Source organism: Diorhabda carinulata, chromosome 2, assembly GCF_026250575.1.
Source record: "Diorhabda carinulata isolate Delta chromosome 2, icDioCari1.1, whole genome shotgun sequence".
NCBI lineage: Eukaryota > Metazoa > Arthropoda > Insecta > Coleoptera > Chrysomelidae > Diorhabda > Diorhabda carinulata.
In genome coordinates, this window is record NC_079461.1 from 7,915,164 (window position 1) to 7,943,001 (window position 27,838).

General features: G+C 31.6%; 1 protein-coding gene across 1 annotated transcript in view; it reads right to left on the minus strand.

The window, feature by feature from the left end:
* Positions 1-407: 407 nt before the first annotated feature.
* LOC130890767 (uncharacterized) overlaps positions 408-27,838 on the minus strand; it is a 661,979-nt gene continuing 634,548 nt past the window's right edge. The window contains exon 6 of the mRNA XM_057795070.1: positions 408-13,009. Within this exon, the coding sequence (XP_057651053.1) occupies positions 12,918-13,009 (92 nt within the window). The 3' untranslated portion in view covers positions 408-12,917. The remainder of the gene's footprint in view (positions 13,010-27,838) is intronic.

Below are 27,838 nucleotides of genomic sequence, written 5' to 3' on the forward strand. Positions count from 1 at the left end.
TTACTGATGAGTTTTGAAATCCTCTTTCTGTCACATATTTTTACACTTCTATAGACTGAAGTTGTTGTATGTCGAATAATTTATTACCTGTTCATCTATGTCATAGTTATCATTAGATAGGATTTTAAAGTTGCACAAAACTCTTCGAGAAACATCTTTTCCCATTCATCCTACTTTTAACTTACAACAAAAATTATTATCCACTCCATAGAACTATTCTTTCCAGTTCATAAGGCCGTTTCACATAATGCAATGCAACGCAAAAGACTTGCAACATTATCGGTTTAGTGCTATTTTTATTATGTCAAGTTGCAATTTTCTCTAGAGTGAAATGTGTTTCTAATCTGCTGATATTATGTCGCCCATCAATGATTTCTTAGTTAGTTTCTTCATCCATTGTCAAATAATTTTTGCTTGTATTCTCATCTAATTCCAGAGCTTGTTTCACCATTGCCTAGATGCTCTTTTCTGTCAATAAGACTAAAAAAGCAAAGCAGTTGATGTAAATATAGCGAGTGATGCAATTTTTCTTATCCACTATACCTAGTATTGTTATTCTCATTTTTTAACCGTTCACAAAATATTGAATAAACTTTGAGATTTGATAATTGTTTATATTTACTTATGGAATTTTGATTAGGGGCAGCCATGACGTGATGGCAACAGACTTGCATAATGTCAAGCGAAGTGCAATATTCGTCTGTGCAATATTTTGATATTGCAAGACATTGTACGCAATTGGCCTTGGTATATTGAACAAATTCCCAACGTCAAATTTTATTTAATATTCTGCGGCCGGTTTAAAATAACAGAGCTAAGTAACACAACAAGAAAAAAGTGGTCAGTGATTTGCTGTCAATAATTATATCTGCTGCTACCTCGCTTTTGGAGCGTGATGAACAGAATTGCAGCTTGCACGCAATAAAAATGACACTAAAGGTTGCTTTAGATGATGCAAGACAACGTGCAATTGCAATGCAAGACGCAATATTTCCTGATGAAAAGTATACGTTGATAAAATTCAGCTAATTGAATTCTATAGATAAATTTATGTTTTCCTCATTCTATCTGGGCTTGGTCCACCATCGTCTAGGTGCTCTTTTCTACCCATCAGACTCCAAAAGCAAGGCAGAAGCCTATAAACTGACCACAAAATATGAAATAAAGTTTGAGGTTAAGAAATTGTTCTCTTCTTCTTATGGAATTTTGATTAGTGGCTACTAAGATGCAGTAGTAAGAGACACGCTTAATGTTGAACAGCGTGTAATATTCGCCTATGCAATATTCTGCTCTTTCAAGAAATTGCATGCAATTGTTTGCACGTTGTCTTGCCTCATGTGAAGCGGCCTCAAATCGATAATGTTGCAAATGCGGGAATTTGCATCTTGCATTGCATTGCATGTTGTATGACATCATGTCAAGCGACCTATAGGTAAGAGGCCAGGCCGAAATAATTATTTTACTTCAAAGTTATAGTAGCAAAGATGAAAAAACTGGGAATATATGGAAAAGCTTTGAAAAATAATCGAAATAATGTGTTGTCATTGGTTTTTCACATGTATATAAAGGTTGAAATCAATCCAATGTACCAAGTGAAAGAAAATCCTATTTAAAGATTCAGTTACAGTGAAATATGATTCTCTCATGGACTGTTCCATTATTACATGATTTTATATACTGCTCAATATACAACTACCAATGAGCTTTATTGTTGTGTTGGTTACATTTCAAAATCAGTTGATATCTCCACATTCCCAGGACTACACCTGACTTCCTCCCTTGTTTTGTCTATCGACATTTATTTAGATACTCCTAAATATTTCCATAAAACAAATCTATGGGTGAATAATCATTGGTAATTGTTCTTCAAGAGGTGGGACTGGAAATCAGTAATATAAACGATATAGTTATAAGCATGTTACCAGTACAAAAGCTAACAGTTTTTATGAAAAAGCATCTCTTCAGTTACAGATAGAAAAATCTCATGATATTAAATCTTGTAGGAGGCAAATTCGCAGGACAATAAACAAAGCTTCATTCAAAAAGTTGTTCTAAATAAGGGTGTTTACCCTCAAAAAGGCTCTAACTCAACACAAATACTTAGGAAATTGGTTGTTTGCTGTTTAGAGTGAAGAGGTTGTAGTTAATGGCTTGTGCGTAACTAGCTCCAACGTTTCCTTGGTGGAAATTTGATCGTGGAAGATTTGTTTCACTCCGGGCAGCCTCTCACTGAAGAAGTCGGTGATATTTTGTGATTGCATACTATCACTAAAGAGTTTATGATCAGTTAAAAAAGCTGTATATATTAATTCATTGACTGCACAAAATTCAATAAACTATGACGAAATCTGTGATAATTTGTCAAATTCATTGTAATGTGGCCATTTCTCAAGAGAAGCATGGTGTAGTGAGAAAAATTTAGAAGCCAGCGATAATAATTATCCTCTGTTTATGTGGTGCGAATGGAAGGAAATTATATACTATAAAATTCTGCAGCTTAGTACAATAGTTGATTTAGTACTATATTGTCAACAATTAACCAGATTACAGGAGCAAATCCTGTAGTTGGTCAATAAAACGGATCTTGTCTCACACTAAGACAATGGTAAGTATTGACTAAATTTGGCTAGGAAAATTTATTGTACCCACAACATAACCTTGATATTGTACCATCTGACTGTCATTTGTTTCGGTAAAAATTCGTTAGAGAAACAAGATGGACAAAGACAAGGACGTTGAAAAATATATCCCAAAGTATCTGGCCACAAAATCATAGAAGTTCCACTTTAATGGAAATATAACAAACTGAAAAATGGTGAGATCATATAAAAATTGGGATGAATTGATTATGTTATGAAGTTGTAATATAATGAAAATTTCAATGTTTTGGTTATACTTTCATGGACAATGATAATATCAACTGATAGAAAAGAAAGCGTTTGATTCAAAAATCGCAAAATTCACACTCTTTAGTGCCTATACGCGATAAGAAAATAGCAACCAAATCTCATTATTCTCCATTTCTTCTTTTTTGATATGTACTATTTCACCTTCGCAATAAAAAAGGTTTTTTCGGCCAACCATAATTTTGTTGTATATCGAATCATTTCATCCGTCTCTTGAGTTTTTCAAGCTATGTTTTTCTTCTATTAATTCTTCTATTATAGTTAATAGTTGATAAACATTTATCGTAAAATCAAAAAAAAAGTTCAAAACAAGCAGCAAAAATATGATATGTCCAAAAAACCAGGTACAGTGATGATAATGGTCAAAAGTGATATTGGTGATAAAGGTTCGGTGTTCAAGGACTATTACAATATCTTTGTAAACATATTTCTGAGTCAGATGATTCGATACTTCACATTATATTGTAGATGTAGTTATCCATTTACAATTGCAGAAGTTACTTAAATACGAAGCATTCAAAAACTTTTTCCGGTATATGCAAATTAACCAGTCGAAAAACAACGTTCACTTATCGTCTACATCCAGAGGAACCGATAGTATATAAATTTTATTGGTGTGAAAAATGTTTGATATTCAATATCATAAAGCAATACATAAAGCAATACAAGTATTCAAGTTTTCTAATAAACAACCTCTCAAATTGGAAGATGTAGAATTTTTTTATTCTTTTAATAGCGTAATTACTTTTTGTACTAGAGCTAGAGGGCCATGATACCAAGTTTCATTAAATTGGGTTTCTTACTGACATTTTTCATTGTCGTTTCAAATATATCAAGTTAGAACGACATGCATTCTCTAAATACTAGTTTCTAGAATAAAGTAATGTTTATGAGAGTTTTATTAGGTAGAGTCTAAAAAAGTGACTCCAGTTACCACCCAACCTGACAAACTTACAGAGTTTCTATCTTCGGAAGCTCCAGACTTTAACTTCACATGAATCCATGATAAATACTATAAAATATTCGGGAGTTAATAAGAAGTGCAACCAATAAGCTAACTGAATGGTTTGATAACTGCATTGGATAAAAATGGAATACATGAATACGGTATCGATGGCTTCTATGAAAACTTAAAACTCCACAAATATTTCTTCATCAGCCATAAATATATCAAAGTCGACGGACAACATCAAAAAGAGAGCAAAAAAAGAGCCAGATGTCTTTCTTAGTTATCACATCCAACGATTGGCTAACTATACAGCTATATAGCTAACTGTAGACAGAAAAATTAATTCGTCGTTACCAAAACTAGTAAATCACTCTTCATTTCAACACCGATAATATCAATAACGGTGTGGCTTAGCTGCGGAAAGAAAGCATTCTAGTGCAGTTCTACAAATACTATTTTGAAGATTTCCGATAGTTGAATATCAACAGTACACCACGAAGAAACGAACTCATTTCCATGCCGACTTTCGGATTAGGAATAAATAAAAAATAGAAATCAAACCACTACTTCAATGGGTATCAGTTTTGGACGCGATAATGAACATTCTTTTCCTTTGTAGGAAACTTTCTCCAGTTACATTTATAAGAATTAAAAGCTCAGTAAAAATTTTTTTAAAGAAAATGTGCTGTTTTGAGATATTATCAATTATTATTAAGTATGTAAAAGATATCATTCATTATTAAGTACAAATGTTGAATTATCATAACGAAGGCCAATTTTCTTCAATTTTCGGAAGAAATCGTATTTTTCATAATTGTGGTCATCAAAGACCATATAAATGAGACTATATTTGAAAAGACAACTGTCCACAGTCCTGTTTGTTATGAGTTTCGAAAAGTGAGTTTGAAGGGTATTCGAGTTTTCTGTGAATTTGTTTATTTACGTTCTCCTAGCTCTCAGATAAAGATTTTATGTTCCTTTGTTTTAAATCGAAAATAGGACAGGCTACAGAAAGGGTTCCGTTAGTATACGGGGTGTCCCACTATGAGTTAAAACTATATATTTATGTTAAAATACTTATAGTAAAATCATGAAAATTCCTACGTATGGGTTTTCATATACGGTCTTTATAACTGAAGTATTTTCAGAGATGGCCAACTTCCGGTTCTACCGGAAATCGACTGTAACTCTGTTATTTTTAATAGAACACACTGTATATTGATACATTTTTGAAATCTACGTAAAATTTTAATATAATTTCCGAAAAATACATACTTTTTGAGTTATTAATTTTCTTGTGAAAAATCTGACCGAGGTTAGAAATATTTGAATCTACGTTAAAAAATTTTTTATTTTATACAAGGTGTGTATACAAAGTATTCAAACTTCAAAAATATGAAATTTCTCATTTTTTCAAATAGAACCACCCCGTTTTTTCTATTTTGATGCATTCAGGTGTAAAACGTAAGGCAAATTCGTGTATACTTTCCTATACCTAAACCTCACCGTTATCCAGATATTAAATGTAGAAACGTAGAAATTTTCATTATTTTACTATAAGTATTTTGCTATATACAGATAGTTTCAACTCGTCGGGGGACTCCCTGTATAGTCTAGTATTGAGCTATGTTATAAATAAACTTGATGAGAATTTTTTAAAAAATTGGATTTCATCTATGTACAACATCATCCAAATAATAGCTGCTAATACTGGTTTTCTAAAAAAATACTCTGATTATTGATTTAATTTCAAGAAAACTTCGATTCTACCATCACTTTTTCGTTTAAGAATTGAATGCTGCCGGTAGTTCTGAAGTTTCAGCTGATGAAAATCAACAACCTTGCTATTGTTGAAGATCTGTGAGTGAAATTGTACCAAAAATCCAACTAACCTGCGCCTCAGAAGCAAACGGAACTAGTTCGATGAAATGTGCCCCTTAAAATACACCAGATATTATATCGCCTGTTCCGATTGCTTGTACTAACGATGATTCCATTCGAGGAAAGAGCAAGCAATAGAAATATTAATCACACAGATGACAGTTGAAAATAAAGACAAAAAGGCCGCAAAAAATCAGAGAAAGGAAAGTCCGTTGAAAATGAAATAACAGCATTGATGAAATCAAAAATGTTCTAATGAAAACCCAACTAAGCTTCCAACTTTGGATGAGGATTCAAAATCACTGATATATGGACGACGGTAACAAATATTTCACTGGTTATAGGGAGGTGTATTGACGAATCACAAAACCTGACGTTGTAGGTTGTTTCAAATGCTCGTTTGTTGATTTTTGTGACAAATGTAGTGTTTTTATGTGCAAAACGAAATGACTTTTTTGCTAAAATACCTTTTCTCAGTAAATAAAATGGTAAAGCACACTAGCAGCACACTACTGAGATGGTAAAATACCATTGGTGGAATAATTTTATTTGTTCATAATTTGTAAGTTCTATAAGATTTATTCTTGAATAAACGACAATTCTAAATCTGTGGATAAGATTATTTAAATATAATTTCTAAGTTAGGCTAACTATTCTCACATTTTGCTATAAGAAATTGAAATCATTTTTTGGAGTTCATCTTATTTTTCATACTGATTGTCATTAATTTAAATTCCTATTCAATCAAGATATAACAAATCGCGGATGTGCGTAAATGCTTCTCGATGCATTAGTCAGGTTGTCATGTTAGACTATAATATTAACTTTGTCGTCTATAGCTTATTTTCCAATTTATTGAAAACATTTCAATATTATAATAAAATTTATGATATGAATAACAACAACGATGCAGCTTATGAACTTTTGCAATTGTAAATTGGAGAACTAAAACATCAATTATTACACACAAAGACCCAAATTGGAGTATCAAATTTGAATATTTCAAAACGGTATGCAATCAATTACACTATAACATATTCTATGTATACATTAATTCTCTCTTCTTATAACTATGATAAAAATTATACGATCAAGTTTTATGTCCTTTGCGTTATGAAATCAAAGGTATCCACTTTCATATTGAAAATTAAATATTTGTAATTATGATATAGAATGTAACTTAATCTGAAGCACATTGAATAATATAGTTAAGGTCGCTTGACATGATGCAAGACAATGTGCAAAGCAATGCAAGACGTATTATTTCTTGATCAAAAGCATACGCAGATGAAGTTCAGCTAAATGCCGCTGGACATGATGCAATACAACATGTAATGAAAGGCGCAATATTTCTTGATTAAAAACATACGCAGATGAAGTTCAGCTGTTGAATAATTTATGCAAGATCTCACACTTTTATTATCGGTTTGGTGTCATTTTTATTGTGTGCTAGTTGCAATTTTAGTGAGAAATCTTTTGGCTTAACAACCAACCTGTCTATCAGGCTCCAAAAATAACACAGTAGCTGTATAATTGTTGACAGCGATTCACTGATGACTTATTCACTTCGTTACTTACATAGTTTTCTTTTACTGATAGAAATTATGTTAGTGGAAGCCATAAAGCAATGAAAAGAGAGTTGCAGAATATTAAGCAGGATGCAATATTCATCTATGCAATATTTTGACCCTGCATGAAATTGCATGCACCATGTGAAGCGTCTTTAATCAGTTAAGTTGAAAGTGAACATACGCATAGAAAAGGAACATTAACATTATTTGCCTTCAAAAGGATGACGACTAGTAGTAAGTATGATTGTTTTAAACATTCAAGGATGTAGATATATACAAAATTGCGAAATTTTGAAGTACGAAATCAAATCTTCAGTTTTTCTTGATTGAATCACTGTGAAAATTACACAAGTAACTAGCATAAGGACACAAAATTTTTCTTATTAAATATGGATCAATAACTTGACACGTTTCTATTCTATGTTATAAGAAATACTGTTCACCAAAGAATATAAGAAAATATATTTTCTCTTTGATAGTCGTTATGAACATGGAAATGCTAGAAGTCATTATACGTAAATCATATTTTCAGTACAAAGGAATATCTCTCTGCTTTAGTATTCCTTTGAAAAATTTTCCTTAACCCCATTTTTTTTCTAAACCACCTGATTTATCGACCTCAATAAAAAATCATTTAGCATTCGAAACAAAAGGAAATACCAACTGTTCAAATTGTTAATCTATGTATTATTGTTATTATTATTACACAAAGCTTTTGGTAATCAAAGTACATTTGATGTTAAGTCATCGTATATCAAAATTTGTGAATCTTTTTTTGTAATTGAATTTTTCATGAGCTTTGAATATGTATTAGTTGGATGTTTCATTAACAGATCAAAGAGACTACGAAACAAAGAGGATGTTTAAATACATGATTTTCATATAAATTACATAAAATGATTACAATACAGGGATGGATCCAATAATATATTGCACTACAAAACCAGAGAGCATTTTAACCCTAAAACACAAATATCATTTTTCAACGCTTATTGTTAAACATCGTCGTTCCGACTACGCTGTTTAGTAGTTTAATGAAGTAATAATTTCTTTTATATCATTTTACAATAAACATGGAGCGGTGGCGTTGTTAGCAAAAATTTAACAGCTTATGATTATCCTAAAAATGTCTTCCAAAAATTTTGCAATATGGATCTGCCGCAGTTAAGTGTCTCAAGTCCAGTGTTAACCATGAGTACGTACAACGCCTTTCAGTTCAGCGTTGTCCGCAGTGAGGTGCTGATTTTGGTTAGATTAAATCTAATACTCGATCATTAACGTATTATCTTTTGTTAGAAATATTCTAACAACGCGACCAAATTCTCCAGCGCGAAGTATCGTGAAATAAGTTATGTTATTACTATTCGGGTTTTATTTCCATATATCTTCTTTCCGTATGGTTTTATTTAGAGAATATGGATTCTAAAATGGCAGAGCAGCTAAAATGGTTTGAGGAAATTTCTAGTTGTGAAGAAGCAGTGGATTGGGATAGTGATTTTGACGAAGCTCCTTCAAATCATGTAAATGAAAATACCGATAGTGAACAGTCAAATTAGAAATTTTGAATTTTGCCAATATGGCTGGTAGAGTAACAATAATGGTTGGTAAGAATGGCTAAAACGTAGATCATATGGGCTGAAATTGAAAACAGCACAAGGAAATATTATAACAGAGTTGGTTTGATCAATTGCTGAAATTGCCACCACAATTTGGGATTGCTGGAAATTATTTTGCACCGATGAAATTATTGGCAAATCAAAAACTAAAAAAGATGCATATATGCGAACGGAATCCTCTTTCCACAGATTATGTTAAAATAAATACGTTTATTGGTGTTTTTTACAGGTGTCCTCAGAAGTCATCATTTACATACGTTTAACTTTTGGAGTAGTGATGGAACTGCTGCTGAATTTTTCGCCAGAGGAGGAAGTAGAAAAATTGATAATCTGACTCCAATAAGTCAATTGTTTGAACATATTAATCAGCAGTATTCTGCTTGGTACACTGTCGAAATTTACATAAGATTTATTTTTTTGTTATTAGTTTTAAAAGCACATTATATAATTTCACATTCTGATTTTTTTGATCGTCTGTTTTATATTTTCTAATAAATTATATATTTATTCAACTACTGCAATAAATTTTTGCCTTCAAATATAGTCTAGAGAGAAATAATTATAATCTGAATTTTTTATGTTAATTCGTATCACGAAATAACGCGACTGCACTCGAATTAAAATAATTCATCAACACAAATGTAATCTTATTATCAATTCAATCACTCATTTATAACATAATCAGCTTTTTTATGAATCCCATCCAAATAAATCAAAATGCTTTGAGAAAAAATCGAAAAGTATATATTCATACATAGAATCAATGAAAAGTTAACATCTTGGTGAAAAACTATAAATTTTTTGACATTGGTATGCCTCATAATGTTTGTGTTTGGTAATGCACTTGTAGCAACTACTTTTGTCATAATTCCCTTTGCTAGCGGCCATATGACACAAATGTTTCTCATGTCTGTGATATTACGCAACCAGCAGCTTTTCTTTCTTTGTTCTCAAGAGTCAAGCTGGACCTACTACGTCAAAATTTGTGTAATAGAATCGTGCGGGCTAGTTTGAAGTAGTAGCAAATATCTCCTTTGATAGCAAATGGTTAACCTCTATAACTTCAGTTAACGTGAGAATCCCAATATAAGCTCTAGTCTTAATAGCAATTGATGATCTCTGAGTAGCAAATATATTCTTGTATATACAGATTTTATTATAATTTCAACATTGGTATAGATTTACCATATCATCCGTAATGGAAGACGAAAAGCAACATAAAGATATCTAATTCATTCTTACATATGCTTGTGGCTTGTAGCTCCAGGTCTAACGTCTATGTTCCTTTCGACTTGGTGACCTTGGGCTTAACGATAATCGTTTGAGCTTATCTTTTCCACGAAGTATGGTACGTACAAGGATGTTGTATCAAAGAAGAAATCTTACTGACACTATCCGATTCACAAGACGGATCAGTATCATTGTGGTCTTTCTACTTACTCTCTGATGAATTTACTTTATCACTATTATCTGCTATTAATAGCTGAAGAGCCGTACCTAAAGTGAAATATAATATACGGGAGCTGTAATTGGTATGACCGCGGGCTCAAAATTTACGTCAGTCACTTTTGTTTCTTCTACTGTGATACCACAGGATAGTGATAACGTGATCTGACTAGAAGAAATGTGAGTAGCCACTTTATCGTAGCTTTGGCCAGCACTGTATAATTTAAAATTGATGAATCGGAAAACAAAAAGCGAGAATAATGATGAAATAGAAATTTCTATTATAAACTCAACTCAAACAAGATATTTATGACTCAAACCAAAAACTTCATGGAATGCCAAGGAATTCTCTTAGTTTTGAAAAGCGTTGCCTTTCATGGTTTGCTGTCGTTCCAAAAAGTTTTCGTTGTAGACATTACGCAGACTTGAGTTATCATGGATACTATTTCAAAGTATTCTTGGAAAGAATGTTTTGTTAATTTGTGTTAAATAGTCTAAGAATGTAGTAAATAACAAAATGTTCATTATTATTGACGAGAATATAATTATTACATAAGTTTAATGAGACGATTTAAGATTGTAATTTTTCGTTTACTCACTTGCATGATAAAGTTTTCTTTATCACTTTTGGATGGTAAGTCACAAATTGTGGATAAAAGGTGATTGTGAGAATGAGATAGGTATCTATCACTTATTAAAAATTGCGTGTTATTCTATTTTGAATATAAACATATGACATACCTTTTATTATATTTTCAACCATAACATCAAAAACATTTAGTGGTGTTTCTACTCTACTGAATTATGAAAATAAAAAGTGCCTACATTCCTGTTGATAAAAATTGTCAAGAGATAGTCATATAATTGATAACAGTAATTCAACAGTATCCACTATCGACAAATATCAATTGAAAAATAATAGATATAAGTATCTACAATGCCGTTTACATCGATTTGAGACGAATAAATTTACATACTGCTTGTTTCTGATGGATATGTTAGAAAAATGCTCAGGTCAGTTTATCTAACGTCGTCAGGTAGCTGACATGGTGCCTCTTATACAACACACCTAAATCTTGTGAGATACTATTTTGATTTCCATGTATATATTGGTTTAAACCACCATATTTTATAAAAAATAGCTGATGAAAACGGAACGGAAACCAAAAGTACATGAAGACTAAAGAACAAAATTAATTCGGTTCAAAGACTAAATCGTATTGATTGGATTTTATTTCCCTAATGTGGATATTGTCTATAATTTTATTAAATTATATGGAGGCAGGAAGCCGCTTTCTTAACAATAATATGGTAAATACTTTTGATGTGCTTTATTGGCTAAACAAAAATTCACATTGGGCTCATTGAAATTGTGAAAATGAGAAAGATATTCACATTTTCCTTTACATAAATCCCCTGAATTCATGGAAGACATTCCTTTGGCACAACTAAATACAACTCTCTAACAATAGAATAAAGTTACTTCTCATAAACAGCTTGGCCTCCCAGGTCACCAGAAATATTTCTGTTTGATAAGGTTTGGTTTATCAAACACGATCTGTGGGTTCGAAAAACGCATTCGCGTTGTAGCTTGTATCGCGTTTTGTAGTTTAGTATAGAATCTGTGGGAAATACTTTTGAACATTTGCTGTAATGCTTTGTTGTTTTTTCATTTAATAACATCATAGGTCTTTTAGATGAAGTGCATACATCATGAAATGTTAATGTTTTTGATGTTATCGGTAAAAAAATACGTGGTTTATAAATAGTAAATAGTTTCACTCCATTCATTATATTTTTATTATAATGTATTATGACCAACGTATTATCTGCGTAACGTAATAATGGATGGACTAATTGTTAAATTGTGACAAAAAATTGGATGCCAAAGAGGCAAATTGTATCCGTTTCTTTCCTTAAAATATATCAATTTAGATAAAAAAATAACTACGTGTACTTTTTCTTGTAAGTCTAGTGACCTAGTTCCGGAAGCCGATTACAATATAATTCCAAAAATAAGTTTTTGATAGGTTCCATGAAATTTTTAAATTAGACCGCCTTATAAAATCGTTGTTTGTGCAGTGAAAGATTCTTTGAATTCTTTTGAAATATTCACAAACGATTTTTTCAAAGAATTATTCATTATGTCGAATTTTCTTCCACCAATAAAACTAAAAAATGTGAAAATAGCTAAAAACATGGCTTATATAATCGTTGTCTCAATATAAAGAGGTTATAGAACTGAAAATGATGACATATTGTATGATAGTATTCCAATTAAAGTTTTTATTTAATGAACAGTTTGTGTTTATTTTTTATGTTGTTTGGAAAAAATGATTTCGTACGTTCTCACATAGAAAAAATGTTACAATGGAAACAATTTAGTGCCATATGAAACTACACTGATGAAAGGAACAAACTGAAAATTTACAAAGGGAATGTTCAAAGCGAATAATCAAAAAACTCTCTTACTCACAATTTCAGTGTCTTTGGCGTTTTTATTTTCGTAAACGATCAACGTCGTCACATTGTGTAAATGACTGAAAAATTATCTCAAAGATAAAGAAGACATGTATACCGAAATAGAGCAAAGTGTCAGCAGCATTGCGTTTAAAAAGTACGCTCGTTGACTGGAGGTAGCTGAAACAGAAAAAAATATATATCAAATTCATGTTTTATAATAGTTACAATATGATTGAATTTGAATATTGTCAATAGAATATGCTATTTCAATAAAGAAACACATTATAAATTATTATTATTCTATGGTTTGTGTAGTAACCACAATTTTGCAAGATCAGGATTCTGCTAAGAAATTTGAGCTCAATGACAAGGTCAATAGAATCATTCACTATCACTATTCCCTTTATCAATTTATTGCACTGATGTGTGCTTTATGGAGTAACTGAAAAACAAAAGGTAAGTTCACCAACAAATTTCCTATAGCTTTTATGCAAAAAATAACAAAGAAAAAAATATAGAACCAAACGAATCAAGAACTTTAGATTATAATAAACAAAATTATTTATATATTTATTTATCCATCAATTGTATTATAAATCAGAATCTAGATAAAAACGTAAATAGAGTGAAGAAAGAGGTAAGTGTTGATAATAAATAGAGACTGAAATTGTATGAAAGTGGGGAAGAGCTGCAGAACAAAATAGTACATTGAAAAAAAAACAAGGAAAAAGCACCGAACAGAAGCAAGAGCGAAAGGCAGAGTAGAAAATAGATACGGACTTTAGATTAAGTAGTATTATTAGAATAAGTAGTAGTATATTGTAATTGATTGCATTAATAATATGAACGATATAAGTAGGTGAATAGTTAAAAGAGAATTAAGTATTAGCATCTTAAATTAAGTAAACAATAATAAAAGAAATGTTTTTTTTTTCTCTCAAAACTTACCAAAAACGCAAAGTAGAAGAAAGAATTGGCATAGGTACATGGAGCAAGAGAAGAACTAATAGAAGCAATCAATAAACTGGAAACAGAAGCAGGAAAAGTCGGTCTAGAAATAAACCAAGAACAAATCAAATACATGAAAAAACCAGACAAGACGAAAGAAGAATGGACCATTTAAGGACACAGAAATACGTATTTCAAACTGTATCCTCGTTCAATTATCCAGCATTAATATTGAGAGACGCGTCTAAAGAAAGAATAAGAAAGAGACTTCAAAAAGAATATCGGACATTCATTCAAAAGCAAAAATATTAGCATGAAAAACAAGATAAAAATATAGAAAATATCGATAACATCAGTAATTTCGTACGTCATTACGTCATTTCATACGAAATTAAAATTCATGAATAAAAAGGAATAAGAAGATCTGAAGGTCATCGAGAGAAAAATGCTGAGAACTGTACTCGGACTAATTACTACAGGAGATATAGAGAATATATTGGAAAAAATAAAGAAACATAATAAGAAATGGGAGGAGAAAATATTGTATAAGAAAGCACAAAGACTGAATTGTGCAGCACACATCATGAGAAGCAAATCTACAGAAATGGCGAAGAGGATAACACAAGAGATATCTCTATGACCAAGAGACAGAGGCAGACTAAGAAATACCCACAGAAGCCAAATTGAGGAAGATACCAGAATCCTATAAATAGTAAAGTGGAAAGCAAAATGCAAAAATGAATCCAGGACCAACTCAAAACTATAACAAATAGAACAAGGAAAGTAATTCTCCCCAATAAAAAGATTTGTTGGCGCTTAACCATAATCCAATAGATTGAACGGTATAATGATGAATTGTGATGACATGAGGCAAAAGAAAATAGAAATAAAATGGAAACGAATAGATATATTGAAAATCAGTTAAACAAAAACAAAGGAAGAAAAACTACGAGGATACAGAACGAACACCATTTAAACTACTCAGAAAGAAAGGAGGGTCAAAAAGCTATAATAATTAAAGACTTGGATAGAAAATTAACTAATTTGTAGATAGTATTACCGAGGATAATATGAGAAAAATGAGATTTGGAAGGAACACAGATAGGAATGCCTGAAAAGAAATCGACGAATGTCAATATCTCAGATGCATGATAGGAAAATGAGAAGAAATAATGAACAAGAATGGGATAGAAAATGTTTGCATTAGCAATGAGATGGTAATAGAAAACTCATTTGGACACCGAAAGCTACATTTCTTTCATTCATAGTAGAAAAAGTAGGCAAGAATAACTGGGAAGATAATAACAAACCATAGATTGGTAAAAACGGAACTTTAGATAGTGGGAGTAAAAATAAACGAATGAATCAAGCGATATGAGAAAAAATTGAAACATAAGTTGCGAATGTAAAAAGAAAGAATATACCGTGAAACATCAGATGGAAGATTAGAGTAGTTAGGAAGAAAAGGAGCATAAGGGGTGTAAAAATCATTCAAGAAAAAAAAATTAACGGAGGTGCTGAGAAAATTTGTGAGAAAAGGATGTTAAAAGAGGAACATACAATGAGATGGTGGATATAACAAAGTGAATGTGTCAGCCAATAAATCATAACAACACACTTAGTCCATTATCCCTTCTTTTCTATCCCATGCGAGTGGCTAATTGGCTAAATCATTTTCTGTTCAAATATCTGTCAACTAATGTGAAATATAAGTTTTATCTAAGTTTTTCTTTGAAGTTTCGATTAGTTGTCAAAGTCGAAGTTATCCATTCACCACCCTGGTGTACTTGCTCTAATGTTCTTGCAACCTCTGGCAATCATAAACATCTGTAAGTGTTACCGAGAAGTTTACTTCAGTCAAATCTATACCAAGTAGTAACTGTAACCATGTACAAGGCTTCAGTCACCGTTTGATTTATGGTACACAATCCTTGTGGATTACATCCTCAATATTAAAGAAACAAATTCAATCACAGCTACGATATTCTGGCTCCTTGAAGACGTTCTTGACCAACTGCTAACTCTGTCATCGGGTCATATTGGAAGATCTACACACACTCCATTCACGGAATTTCTGTATCACAAACTATAACAGCGGACAAGTTCAAGCTGTAGTAGTTACCTTCAATCTCATTGGTAACGCGTTAGTGTTGCCAATATACACGAGGAGAAGAAAATATTTTTATTCAATTATTCAAAATAATTGAAATGAATGACTTGGTGTAGTTATCATCATCTTAGAATCAATATTCTTTCAACGTTTAACAATTCAATATTTATTTTACGTTCAATGATAATGCGGTATAAATAGTAAATGCATGATCAATAATCGTCACTTTTTTTTCTTATCGATAAGAATGCGATTCGATTAACACGAATGAAAAAGGTTTGTGACAATATCAAACATCCATTATTTCTGAACCTCTGTTGTTTCGAATTGCTTGTTTGCTTCGGTATTCTGCTATATATTTTCAGAAATCCTCATACGTCAATGAAGAAGAATTACTAGGAAAAAACAGTATTGAGAACTGATAATATTAACAGAGTGATAATGTCTCAACGTGTAGATATTATCACCAGTTTTTCCAGAATCTGGGACGGATTTGTTCTGCGTTTGATAACTATTTATCATGAATCATAGGTTCTCTCCGTTAACCGGTTTTAAAAAATAGTTTTTCAGTGACTTAGTACTAACTGTATTTTATTATCCAACAAAACTCAATAGGAAACATTTGCAGTGTCATTTGACAAATTGTTTGATATTTTAATCCTAAAATCTCATTTTGATTAAGCTAACATTTTGAAAATGGAATCACCTTGTACTATGTAAAATAAACCCATGCCTTAGATACGCAGCATAATGGTATCAATCGATTCCATTTTCTCAAACAATAAACGGATAACACTGCTTGACTGCAAGTTGCATTGATATCTAGATAGTTTTCGCCCAGGCATAGTATGTCGGACTTGATTGGATTGGAGGTACCCACCTGTTTTATACCATAGTAAAAATGTTATAACTTCGATACATGATTTATGAAACTCCGCTCTTCCCCAAAATTCTCGAATTGGTGGCGGAAGTGATGGGTGACATCAAATATACAAGAAACTCCAGCCATTATTTTCAACCATAGAATTACGCATAGCGTGAGACATCTATTACAAAATTGGATGGGCTATCAGTCTCGTCAAGGCTATTTAGGGAAGGTTCAGAGGAGGTCTTCCTTCTAAACTACGTCATAAGTGTGAAACATATATCAATTTCGTAATTAGATATAGAGGAAACTTCTACTTTCTTCACCCAAACACTCTCTTGATACGCTCTTGAATTATATGCCGAACATCCTCAGGTACTGCCTACACTGTTCACATCAACTCAGATGTAACTATAAGTCCGATACCTGATTCGTACCATCGAATCAGGATATTAACAATAACTTATCAAGAACTTTCCAAAAAATTCGACTATTCTCCTATTGCCATTAGATCCTGAATCTCAGTCCTCCTCTCTTAGGTGTTTTATGGTTACCCTGGTGAACTCGGCCATCAGTAAAATGATCGACGACACGGAATAATATGGCCACATCCTTATCCACCCTTTCGTCCACTCAAATTTATCCACTAGCACGAACCATTTTGTATTGTATTTTAGTTACCACATAAACTTAATTCCAGCCAGGAAAGACACGTGATTAGCGAAAAATATCTAAAAAATAGTCACCAGAAATATTATATTTTATATCATTATTTTAGCTCTTCTGATCACTCGGTCTCAATTGTCGTCGTCGGACATCATTTACGATATGATGGTTCTTTTTTGGCTATGTAAATTGGAGTTGAAGTTGAAAAAAATTATACAAAATACACTCTTTTACTACCGCATAAATTTCTAGTATTATTTAGTTGACCGCACGAGAGAGGTCAACTAAATTTTACAGTAATTCCGACGTCTACATGCCTCCATAACATTATTGAAGATGTTCCGCGCTTCGAGTGTATGTATCCACGAGAATGAATCGTAAATTTTTCAAAAGTAGAGAGCTGTTGGTGCACTGCAGGAAATTTATTTATGAATACTTCTGGCTCGGCTCCAATAAAACATGTATAAGTGAATTTTCTAGTTTGTCTTTCCGCAGGAATCGATAAGCGTACAATCAGTTTAGTAAACTGAGAATATTTGAAAATCCCCATTGATGGATGCATGGATTTATCCATACAAACGATTTTGATTGCTTATTCACTTCTACATAACGATAAGAGGGAAATCTATCATATATGAAAAATATGATTCAATATATTCTCAGGGACGTTAAAAGTGTACGTATATCAACCTTGATTTTTTGGCAACATGTTAACTATATTTGAAGCAAGCTATTATAACTATATCTACGTTTGATGTTGTTCATGTTTACAAAAATATTTTTCTTCCAATTGCTAACCAGATTAGAGTTTGGAGAGAGAGGTAGAGTTATTGCTATGCATTGTTGTTCAACAGATTTAAATATGATGACAAGGAGACTATCCACACATTTATGTACAGTTACTCCACGGAAAATGCTTGGAACGAGGTTGTTTACGAAGATATCCTCTTCTCGATGCCTGAACCTCTCTATGATTGTACTCAGTTACGAGACTGCTAAACACATTATGAATTATTTTGCTGGTAACATATTGTTGCAGTATAGAACAAAATAAAACAAATTGATAAGATAAATGAAGTCTTATACTAGTTTACAAAACCTTTTAATATTGCTTCGGACTTATTGCCATAATTTCTCCTGATCTGGTCGGGTATTATTTGATTATTGTAATCTTGAAATTGCCAATTGTTCAAGATGGCTGATTTGGTTAAAGGGATTTTCTCCTTAACTAATGACATGGAATTTATAAAAGATTGCGTACATCCCTCCAGGTTGATGTTTAATGAGTAACCTCGCAACCAACGTAACCTGTAAGTATTAGTTGTGACACAGTTACACACCACTTATTATATTAGCAAGTTATTTGTATTCAAAAAGAATTAATTTTTGACTTAAGACTAATGGTTCTAGCCAACAGCTAGGCGTGGTTCTTGGTGATGTACGTCCTATTACTTTCCGCTTTGTCAATGGTCAGTCCTTATCTTACTCTTGTCAAAGATCGACCTGTTGAAACCTAACCTAATCACAAAAATATTTTGAAATCCGTCAAATTGGTTGTGTCAAAAACTTCCTCATAACGAATATTCCATTTTCAGAACATCAATTTTTGATACAATTTCAGGAATTTACCTCAATACTACTTGTTGATATTGAGGAAATTTAAAGCCTGGAAAATTATATCGAGAAACTACGTAGTAATTTAATGGGTTTTATTAGAATTTTGTTCACAAATCAAACTTTCTATCACAGCTCTATGAACAGCTTTTCAATAGTCTAAATATTCATGTTAATTTATTTGTGATGAAGTTGATTCAATAACGAACAGTGTCAACGAAATGGCAAACACCTATTAGAATATAGTGAAATTTTAGTGAATACCAAACGTTACATTCTATGAGAAGATTTAACCATATAAATACGTGGAGAGTTTATTACCGGTTCCACAGAACAAAGTAATAAATAATATACAATAAATTAGTGAATAGTGTATTCAAAATATAAATTAATTTTGTGGAAGGAATTGTGAGGATAATAAAAAATGGAAGGAAAAAATATATTGTATACTCCAATTTCACCTCACCCATCAGATAATGATCTAAATGAATGATGAAACATTACAAAACTAAATAATAGAAGTTTCAAACCGGCATAAATATGAATATTTCACAAAAAAAGTCTAGATAAGTAGTCTGTTGATAGAATCTAGGCGAAATAAAAAATATCGTATGGATACTTATGAAGAAGTAGAAGTGATTCAATGTTGAATTCCCCATCAACAACATTCCATTTTCAGAGAATAATAAATGAATTGAATAATTGAATGATCATTCTGCTTCGTAGTTGCTGACCATTGTTGGCCATATAATTGTTCCATTCATATCAGATCAAATATTATTGATTGTTTCAAGAATTTCAATCGAAATAAGTGCATTGTGTTCAACAAAATCGATCATCAACGACACAATAGAGATTGTGTATACAATTTTATTAGTTTCTGAGCAACAGTAGGTGTATATATATATACGAGGATTGATAGAAAATCTTTAGTGACTCATTTTATAAAAATAGAATATGAGATTACATGAAATTTATATAATTCTCCATCAAAGAACTGCCGTTGGCAAGCAATGAAATACTCCAAAATTAATTTCATCAGTAGAAACATTGCTGGAATGTTATATTGTGATCTTCTTAATGTCAGGAATGTTGCTTGAACGTTTCTCTTTTAGCTCATTCACATTTTCTAGAAGAGCTATAAGTCGTGCGAAAACTGGTTAAGTACGGTTAATATGGATAATCAGGAAGTGTTTATAACATTAAGAAGAATAAAGCGGTTGGTCCATTTTCCTCTTTACCTAGAAGAAAACAATCACCACGATCTTTTAATGCGAAGCCAGTTGGAACATATTTTTCTGTTCATTGATGGATTCTTACTAAATATTGAACTCTTCACTAAGATAGTTAGATAGTCAGTAGACCTGTTCCAACCAACAAGTTGTGTTGTGTATGCTCATTTCCGTCTGTTTTTGAAATACATAATCTCTTCAATCTGCTTCATTCTAAGCTTTCTTATTTCCAGTTTTGAATCGCTCATAGTAATTGTAAGCATAGGTCATCATGGTAGACACATTTCAACTTATTTGGCACCTTTTTTTCTTTGGAACAGAACTTGAAGTTCGCTCTCCATAGAGCGCCTATATTAGCAGAATGCTTTTCTCAAAATATGAGCATTTTAGAGATATCAGTTGGAAAAGTTGGTTATATTATTGCTTTTTTGAAAAAATATAGTAACTTCCTTAATTAGTTGACAAGAGTTAGAACTGTCATCACTTGTCTATGCTTTTGATGAATATCACGCTCCTTGTTGAGCCTTTATTGGAAGGGAATGTGGTAGGAATCTTTCATGTTATTAATGCACCGGCATAATACCGAATCATGACAATTATTCATCTTTCTGCCTTCCATAAATATCTTTTAAGAATGCTCAATATAGAATTTTTTGTCTCTTTAACTGTATATAAGAAATAAAATATTAACAAACTCTACATAACAAAATATATGAAGCTTCTAAATTATGAACTTCTTTTGGACTTTTATATTAAGTTCGTACATTATCCTAATGAAGAATTCCTACCGTAGTAAACTATGCTGGAATTACCCTACGAACGCTTCAATTTATTATAATAAGCTTTATCTCCCATACTTGGTTTTTTTGTTAATTAAGTCGCTACCTGAAGAGCCGGAAATAAGAAAAAGGGGCTTTTTAATAATTCTCTAATGGAAGTAGCGTTGAGTGAATATAAATAGCTGGAAGAAGATAGGATAGTTGGAAGTCAGTTGTTTCGAATTTTCTATTCTTGATTCTGATACCAATAAAAGTTTCAAATAACTAATCTAAAATGGAATGCATGGAGTAGATTGCGTCATTTATTCCTAGGACCTATTATGAACTTTAAATTACGTCATCTTGCAAAAGTAAAGGATTATCCTGAAACAACACAGAGTGAATTCTGAGTGTTTATAGGTACTGTGTATTTTTAATGAATTTATAGACGACAAATTTGAGTTGTCAAATCTGCTTTATTTGACAAATCAATTGACAATTGATAGTAACCTTCTGTTTAAATGGGAATTTCATAAAATTACATTATATATTGACTTACACCAGGGCACATTTTATAGCAGACATATTCTTCGCTTAAAACATAACATGTTAACTCTTACTGTGCATCCCGTGAGATGTCGAATAGTGCCCTCTGAAAAAGCGGTAATCACTGTACAGGTAAGTTTTGGGGAAGATCACAATCAATTACTCATCACTAACAGCAACTAAAGTTATACGTTATAATATTCCAAGATTTAATAACTAATACCATCGTATATTCCGTAAATTCGAGGAATGAGTGGAAGCACAAATATCAATAAATCCACTAAAAATTTCTATTTGTTGTGCTATATGGGCTGGTGGAGTCATTGGTCCATGTCTTTCAGCACGATGATGGTCAGAATAATACTGTCAAAGGTGAATGTTATATTGTAATGTTTTTCTCATTTACATAAACGATTTCTATTCGTGGGGTGAATAAACAGGCAATGTCTATTATGTTATTAATTTATTTACACTATACACTACACTAACTTACGATAATTCATTTATCACTATCACTTAACTAACTTAAATAATTTACTTCAATTATTCGATTTCTTTCAATTTCGGTCTGTTTACTATGACTATTTATTATAAACTCAACAAATTTGCGCTACAGAACTCCTTATAAATCTCAAAAGAATTCTAAAAATTTCTAGAAACTAAAGAAACCAAACAAATAAATGAATGGACCTTCCTAGAAATTATTCGAAAAAAACAATGTAAATAAACCACTTGTTATATAAAGTTATATAAAAACAAAGAGAAAACGAATTCAGAGTATGTCATCTAATGTAAATAGACCAATAGGATAAGAAGTAATATAAAAAGCAAACATTAAAGGTCCACCGAATTTTAGAATTTCTGGTATTTCAATCGTACATCAAAGGTTGCCGTTTTCGCTGAATTTTAGAATTCCATAATAGCCGTACAAGACCGGCTTAAGGACCCATTTCGCGAGCTTATTCGTAACAATATGCATAAAAAGTGTCCCTGCCTCAATTAGCAAACATTAATCTTGCTAACATTGCTCTACGTCGATGAACCAGAGGAAATTAAACATCTGGGAATTAACATTGAATAAATGTTTGAGAAAAACGGTCGCATGTGGTCTAGAAAGTTCACATGGCCCCAATCATTCAAACATTATTGTCATAAAATTTCCTTTCCAATAAAGTCCAATATTTTTCTTTCTATTCCCATCTACATCTGTGTGACTGTGAAATCACCCTTTTTTGTTTAATTAGGTGAATAGTAATAATTCTATTGTACATACTCCTTTCAAACTACAATAGGATTACTTTCAATACTTATTTTCGTGATTTTTTTATTAAAGTAAAGCCAATAATGAAGGAAGTCCAGCTTCATTAGAAGCTAAATATAAAAGTTGATTATTATTCTACACAAAATAATTGTTTCATTTTGGAATATATACTTTTTCTGTAATTTAATTCCTGATTTAATTCTATTGTACATACTCCTTTCAAACTACAAGAGGATTACTTTCAATACTTATTTTCGTGATTTTTTTATTGAAGTCAAGCCAAAAATGAAGCTAAATATAAAAGTTGATAATCATTCTACACAAAATAATTGTTTCATTTTGGAACATATACTTCTTCTGTGATTTAATTCCTGGAAACAAAACGAAAAAATGAATTTTTGAGATCCTCTAGACTAACGTAAGCTTTCCTGATGTGGAAGAAGAGGAGTTTCCAAAAACGATTATGGCGTCTGTAGAAAAGCAAATAGGTCTGGTACTGAGGAGAGGCAACAGGTTAACAGTAACGGCTACCCTAGGCATCCAACTAAGTGTTGGGCCTCTGGAGATGAGCATCGTCGTGTAGGCTGCCGAGACACACGATACAAGTACCAAGACGGCACAAGCCGAAAGAGCTCAGGATTGAAGAAATCCTCATGATGTTTCCATAAAGGATTTAACTTTGTATGAGTGAATATTTGATTTAATCAATGTCACTATCATGAGAAAAAATAATTAAAATACGCTCTTAAGGCGAGCTAACGAAACTCAATCTTCCAACAATAAAAAATCGCATTTCTACTTATATAAAAAATAAAAATTGGGAAAATTCAATCGATTACCACTATTATTTTTGATAAAAAATTCCATCTCACAACCCCAAGCGTCACATTCTTCTGAGTTGGCAAATAAGCCGATAAGATATAAAATAGCTTTTAAAAATCAACTTTGATTGAATCGACGAGGATCTCCGAAAATTTTAGAGATCCGAATAAGTTTACTCTCATAAGTCTCATATCAAGAAAGATTTCTATACAATCTTAATCTGAACCACGAACATCGACATATTCCCTTCCGTAATATTGACTGGAAATGTATAGAAAGCATTTAAGTTATTGAATTATCTTATCTAAATGGTTTTCGACAATTTCGTTCCGAAATTTCGCGTTTGATTTTTTCGGAAGTGATTGACTACTGATATATCTGAAAAAATCCAATAAATGAATTTCATATTAAACATTATAATGGAAAGAGCATGTTTTTTATAACAGTGAGAATGCATCTGATACAAAAAGAGTAATCAGCATTTTTGCTTCAACTCAAGTTTAAAAAAGTTTATTCCTTTTTTGTTTACATGTATTCTTTCAAATAACACTGTGCTTTGTTCTAACTTCTCTGTCATACAGTATCAAATAATTTGGATCTTTTGAGCCTTCTTATCTGGAGTTGGTGGTCAAGAAGCAGGATCACTCACAAGGTTGAAAAATTTGTGAACCCTTCTCTCGTTTCTTTTGGTGATTTTTAATAATTACAAAAGAAAAAGAATCGTTGTAGAGTTCTCTATGTGAATCTTCATTTCGAATGTATAAAAGAGCACCAGCAATTTTCCACATTATAAATTATTTTCATTCAATCCTAAACCTTTGTCAGACCAGCATTTTATCTTATCAATCGCATTTTGTAGGTTGTGTGTAGTTTTTTGTATAGTAGCTTCTAATTTGTCTACAGCAACTATGACTTTTGTACGGTCTTATAATTTTGAAATAGCCTAAGAATACTGTCTTGCGGAAACGTTTAATGGTTTGACCTGAATTCTCATTTTACCACTGAATTTTTTTGTGTTAATATTAGATGCCAAGCCTTTTCGAACACAGATATTCAGGAATAGAGCTTATCAAAATTATTCTTTTAATGATTCCTCTACTCAGTTATGATCACATGGATTTGGTATGTGGTAGAATATATATCAAGTAATCCAAAGTTTTAGGGTGCGATAATAGGTTTTGTACAATTACATGATAAATTATTAGCAGCAAGAAAGCGGGAGATACAAATATCTTTGATGTTATGTGTGGTAAAAAGATTGGCGATACAACATTTAATTTCAGTTATCAATGACATATAGGCAATTTTTGAGAGGATAAGGATATATCTTGTTGTTTTGGTTCTTTTGTAATGTCTAACCACCAATCAAATCAAAGCCAAAGAATTTTTTGTCTTTTTTCTCACTTATTTACCTCCTTGTTGTTTTAAAAGTGTGAATTTGCTATTTCTTATATTTGACTCTATCCTGTTCAGGTCATCTCTACTTTAGTCCTCTTTCTTTCAGATTGTTTGATATTTCTGTGACCGATTTCCTTCTGCATCTGCCTATTTTCATATTTTAACTGTTATGTCTTCCCATTTTCACCATGTGTATAAACTATCTCAACAATTACGGTTCGGTTTTTGCATTTTATTATGAAGTCCCTTATTTTAAGTAGTCTTTTTCTTCCCATTATTTATCTCAGTATCTTAATTTTGCACATTGATATTTTCTGTTTCAATTTATGTTTATCAATTGCTTAACAACTTTCATATTCCTTATTTTTTCTTTGTTAATACTGTAAAGGGTTTCTCTAAATCAACTGCTACAGCGTAAATAATAAATTAAACATTATATTTTCTGATGGAATAAAGTAATGATAATATTCGAAATATAATTACCAAAATGTGTACATTGAATATTACATAATATTGGCAGAAATTGCAAGAGGGGACCTTTAAAATGGAAAGGGATCTTTGGTGGATGCAATTTATAAAGATTTAATGATGCTTAATAGATATACCAGAAATGAAATACACTAAATTTTTGTTCATTATTGATTTATTTTGTTCACTTTGACAGAAAAAAATTGTGTTTTGATAAGATCTCAAGAAAGATTAAAGATATGATGTATAAATGTGATTTTATATGTAACAGATAGGGTATATACCAAGTTAGTATGCTTTTTGGAAGCTCATAACTCTTGAAAGTCAATACATGAAGCGAATTGTGCGGATTCAATATCATTTTTCAGTTTAATTCGCTCTATCTATATGTAAAATCCCGGAAGTTTTTTTGTATAGGTAGATAATCATTGTCATTGCCAATATCACCACTCCTTATCAATTTATTAGAAGTATTGATAAACAAAATCGAATTTATTGGAAAAGTAATTTCAGTACACCGTGAACTTCTCAGCGAAATGTTTTCAATAATTTTATGGTATCAGTATTCAATACAAATAAATAAAGTAATGCGTTTGTTATATCATGCATTGGCCTTTCAACTCTTGTCCTTCACTCAAAGACAACTTCATAAATTTGTAATGAATCCTCTCTTGATCAATCAAAAAAATCCATCCAAAGTAGAACAATATTGGAAGGCCGAGAGACAAACAAATGGAAAATAAACCGACTTCTTTGACTTTTGTCAACGGTGAAAGCAAAAGCAAATAAACGAAGTTTGTTAAAACACAAAGAAACAATAATATGTTGACTTGGATCCAAGATTTATTTCTTTGAAATTTGTATCCGTCGGTTCGTATACGGCTGGAAAGTGGCTTTGTTTCAAGGCTACAGGACAAATACGGTAGTTACAGGTTACTGAGAAAAACGTTTTTCGTCCTAAAAAAAGTTAACAAAATTGAGATTTGTTATGGATTTGTGCGAGCAAGTATTGAATTAGAAAAAGTCCATTAACAAATTTGTATTAGGTTGAGAAACAAACTGAGATAAAATTTTCTATATATTTCAAAGCGATAATGGTGCAACAGTGGAAGCTTAATAAGAACAAAACTATGAATCACTGGCAAAAAAAATAACATTTTTGATACTGCACTGTCTCCTTGACGTAGCTTTTCCAGTGAATGTTGTGATTGATTGACTTTGCGATCGGATTTCCTTCTTAACAAATGCTTTGAAATCGGTATGTACAATATATTTATTTTTACTGATTGCTCGTTGTTGTATGCATTTTTTGCTAATCCATCTACTCTTTCATTTCCCTGTATTCCGGTATGGGATGAAACACACATGAAATTAACATGTATCTTATTGTTCCTGTAAGTGAGTAGCTCCTTTTAAATATGAATGACAATAGGATATATTTCACAGATTGCCGTTAGTGAACTTTGGTAACCTGTTATTATAAGAATCTAATTTTCTGAAATTCGTTAATGGCAAACAATTCAGCAGAGTGAATAGATTTAATAGGAGGAAGTACAAAGAATTTGGACAGGTTTTCGGAATAAAAAGAATAACAAATATTCTATCGCAAAAATAGTACAATCAAATTTTCTGTCCTTCAATGTCTAGGAATATCCTATTGTAAAATATGACGAAAAAGTGTTCTAACGAAGAATGTTTCAATTGCTTCACTTGTATGTAGGTGTGAAATATGGAAGTGGTCATCTTATTTTGAGACAGAAATATCAGCAATAGTACAAGATATGTTTAAATGAATCATTAAAATTGAATAAACGTTGGTAAATATAAAGTTACTCTAATGTGACGGTCTGGAGTAATTATTTAAGAACAGACCTATAACAGCAGACACTACCAGTAGGTTCTTTAGAGTTTTTTGTTCATTGAGACAAAAAATCTTATATGTATAATATTAAATCCGTAAGCAAAAAAATCGACTCATGCCGCACGGTGGACGGTCAAAACTGTCCAGCAAAAAATCTGTATCTTCCATTCTTTCAGTCTTCTCATGATTTTAGCACCTTCAGGCCATTAGTCTTAGCTTTATATCGAGTAGTTTATGTTGTTATTGAGTTAATTTTTTGCTAAAGAAAATAAACATCAAACGAAGATATAAGATTAAATTTGACAAAATGATAATTTATAAGATATTAAACTAACTCTTGGGCCTAATAAGAGCTTTTTTATGGAACAAATAAGTTTCTTTACTCGATCGTTTTCTATCCCATTCTATAGTGAGCGCCGTTTTGCGGTCCGATTTCGTGGCTGTGATCCTCTGAAAT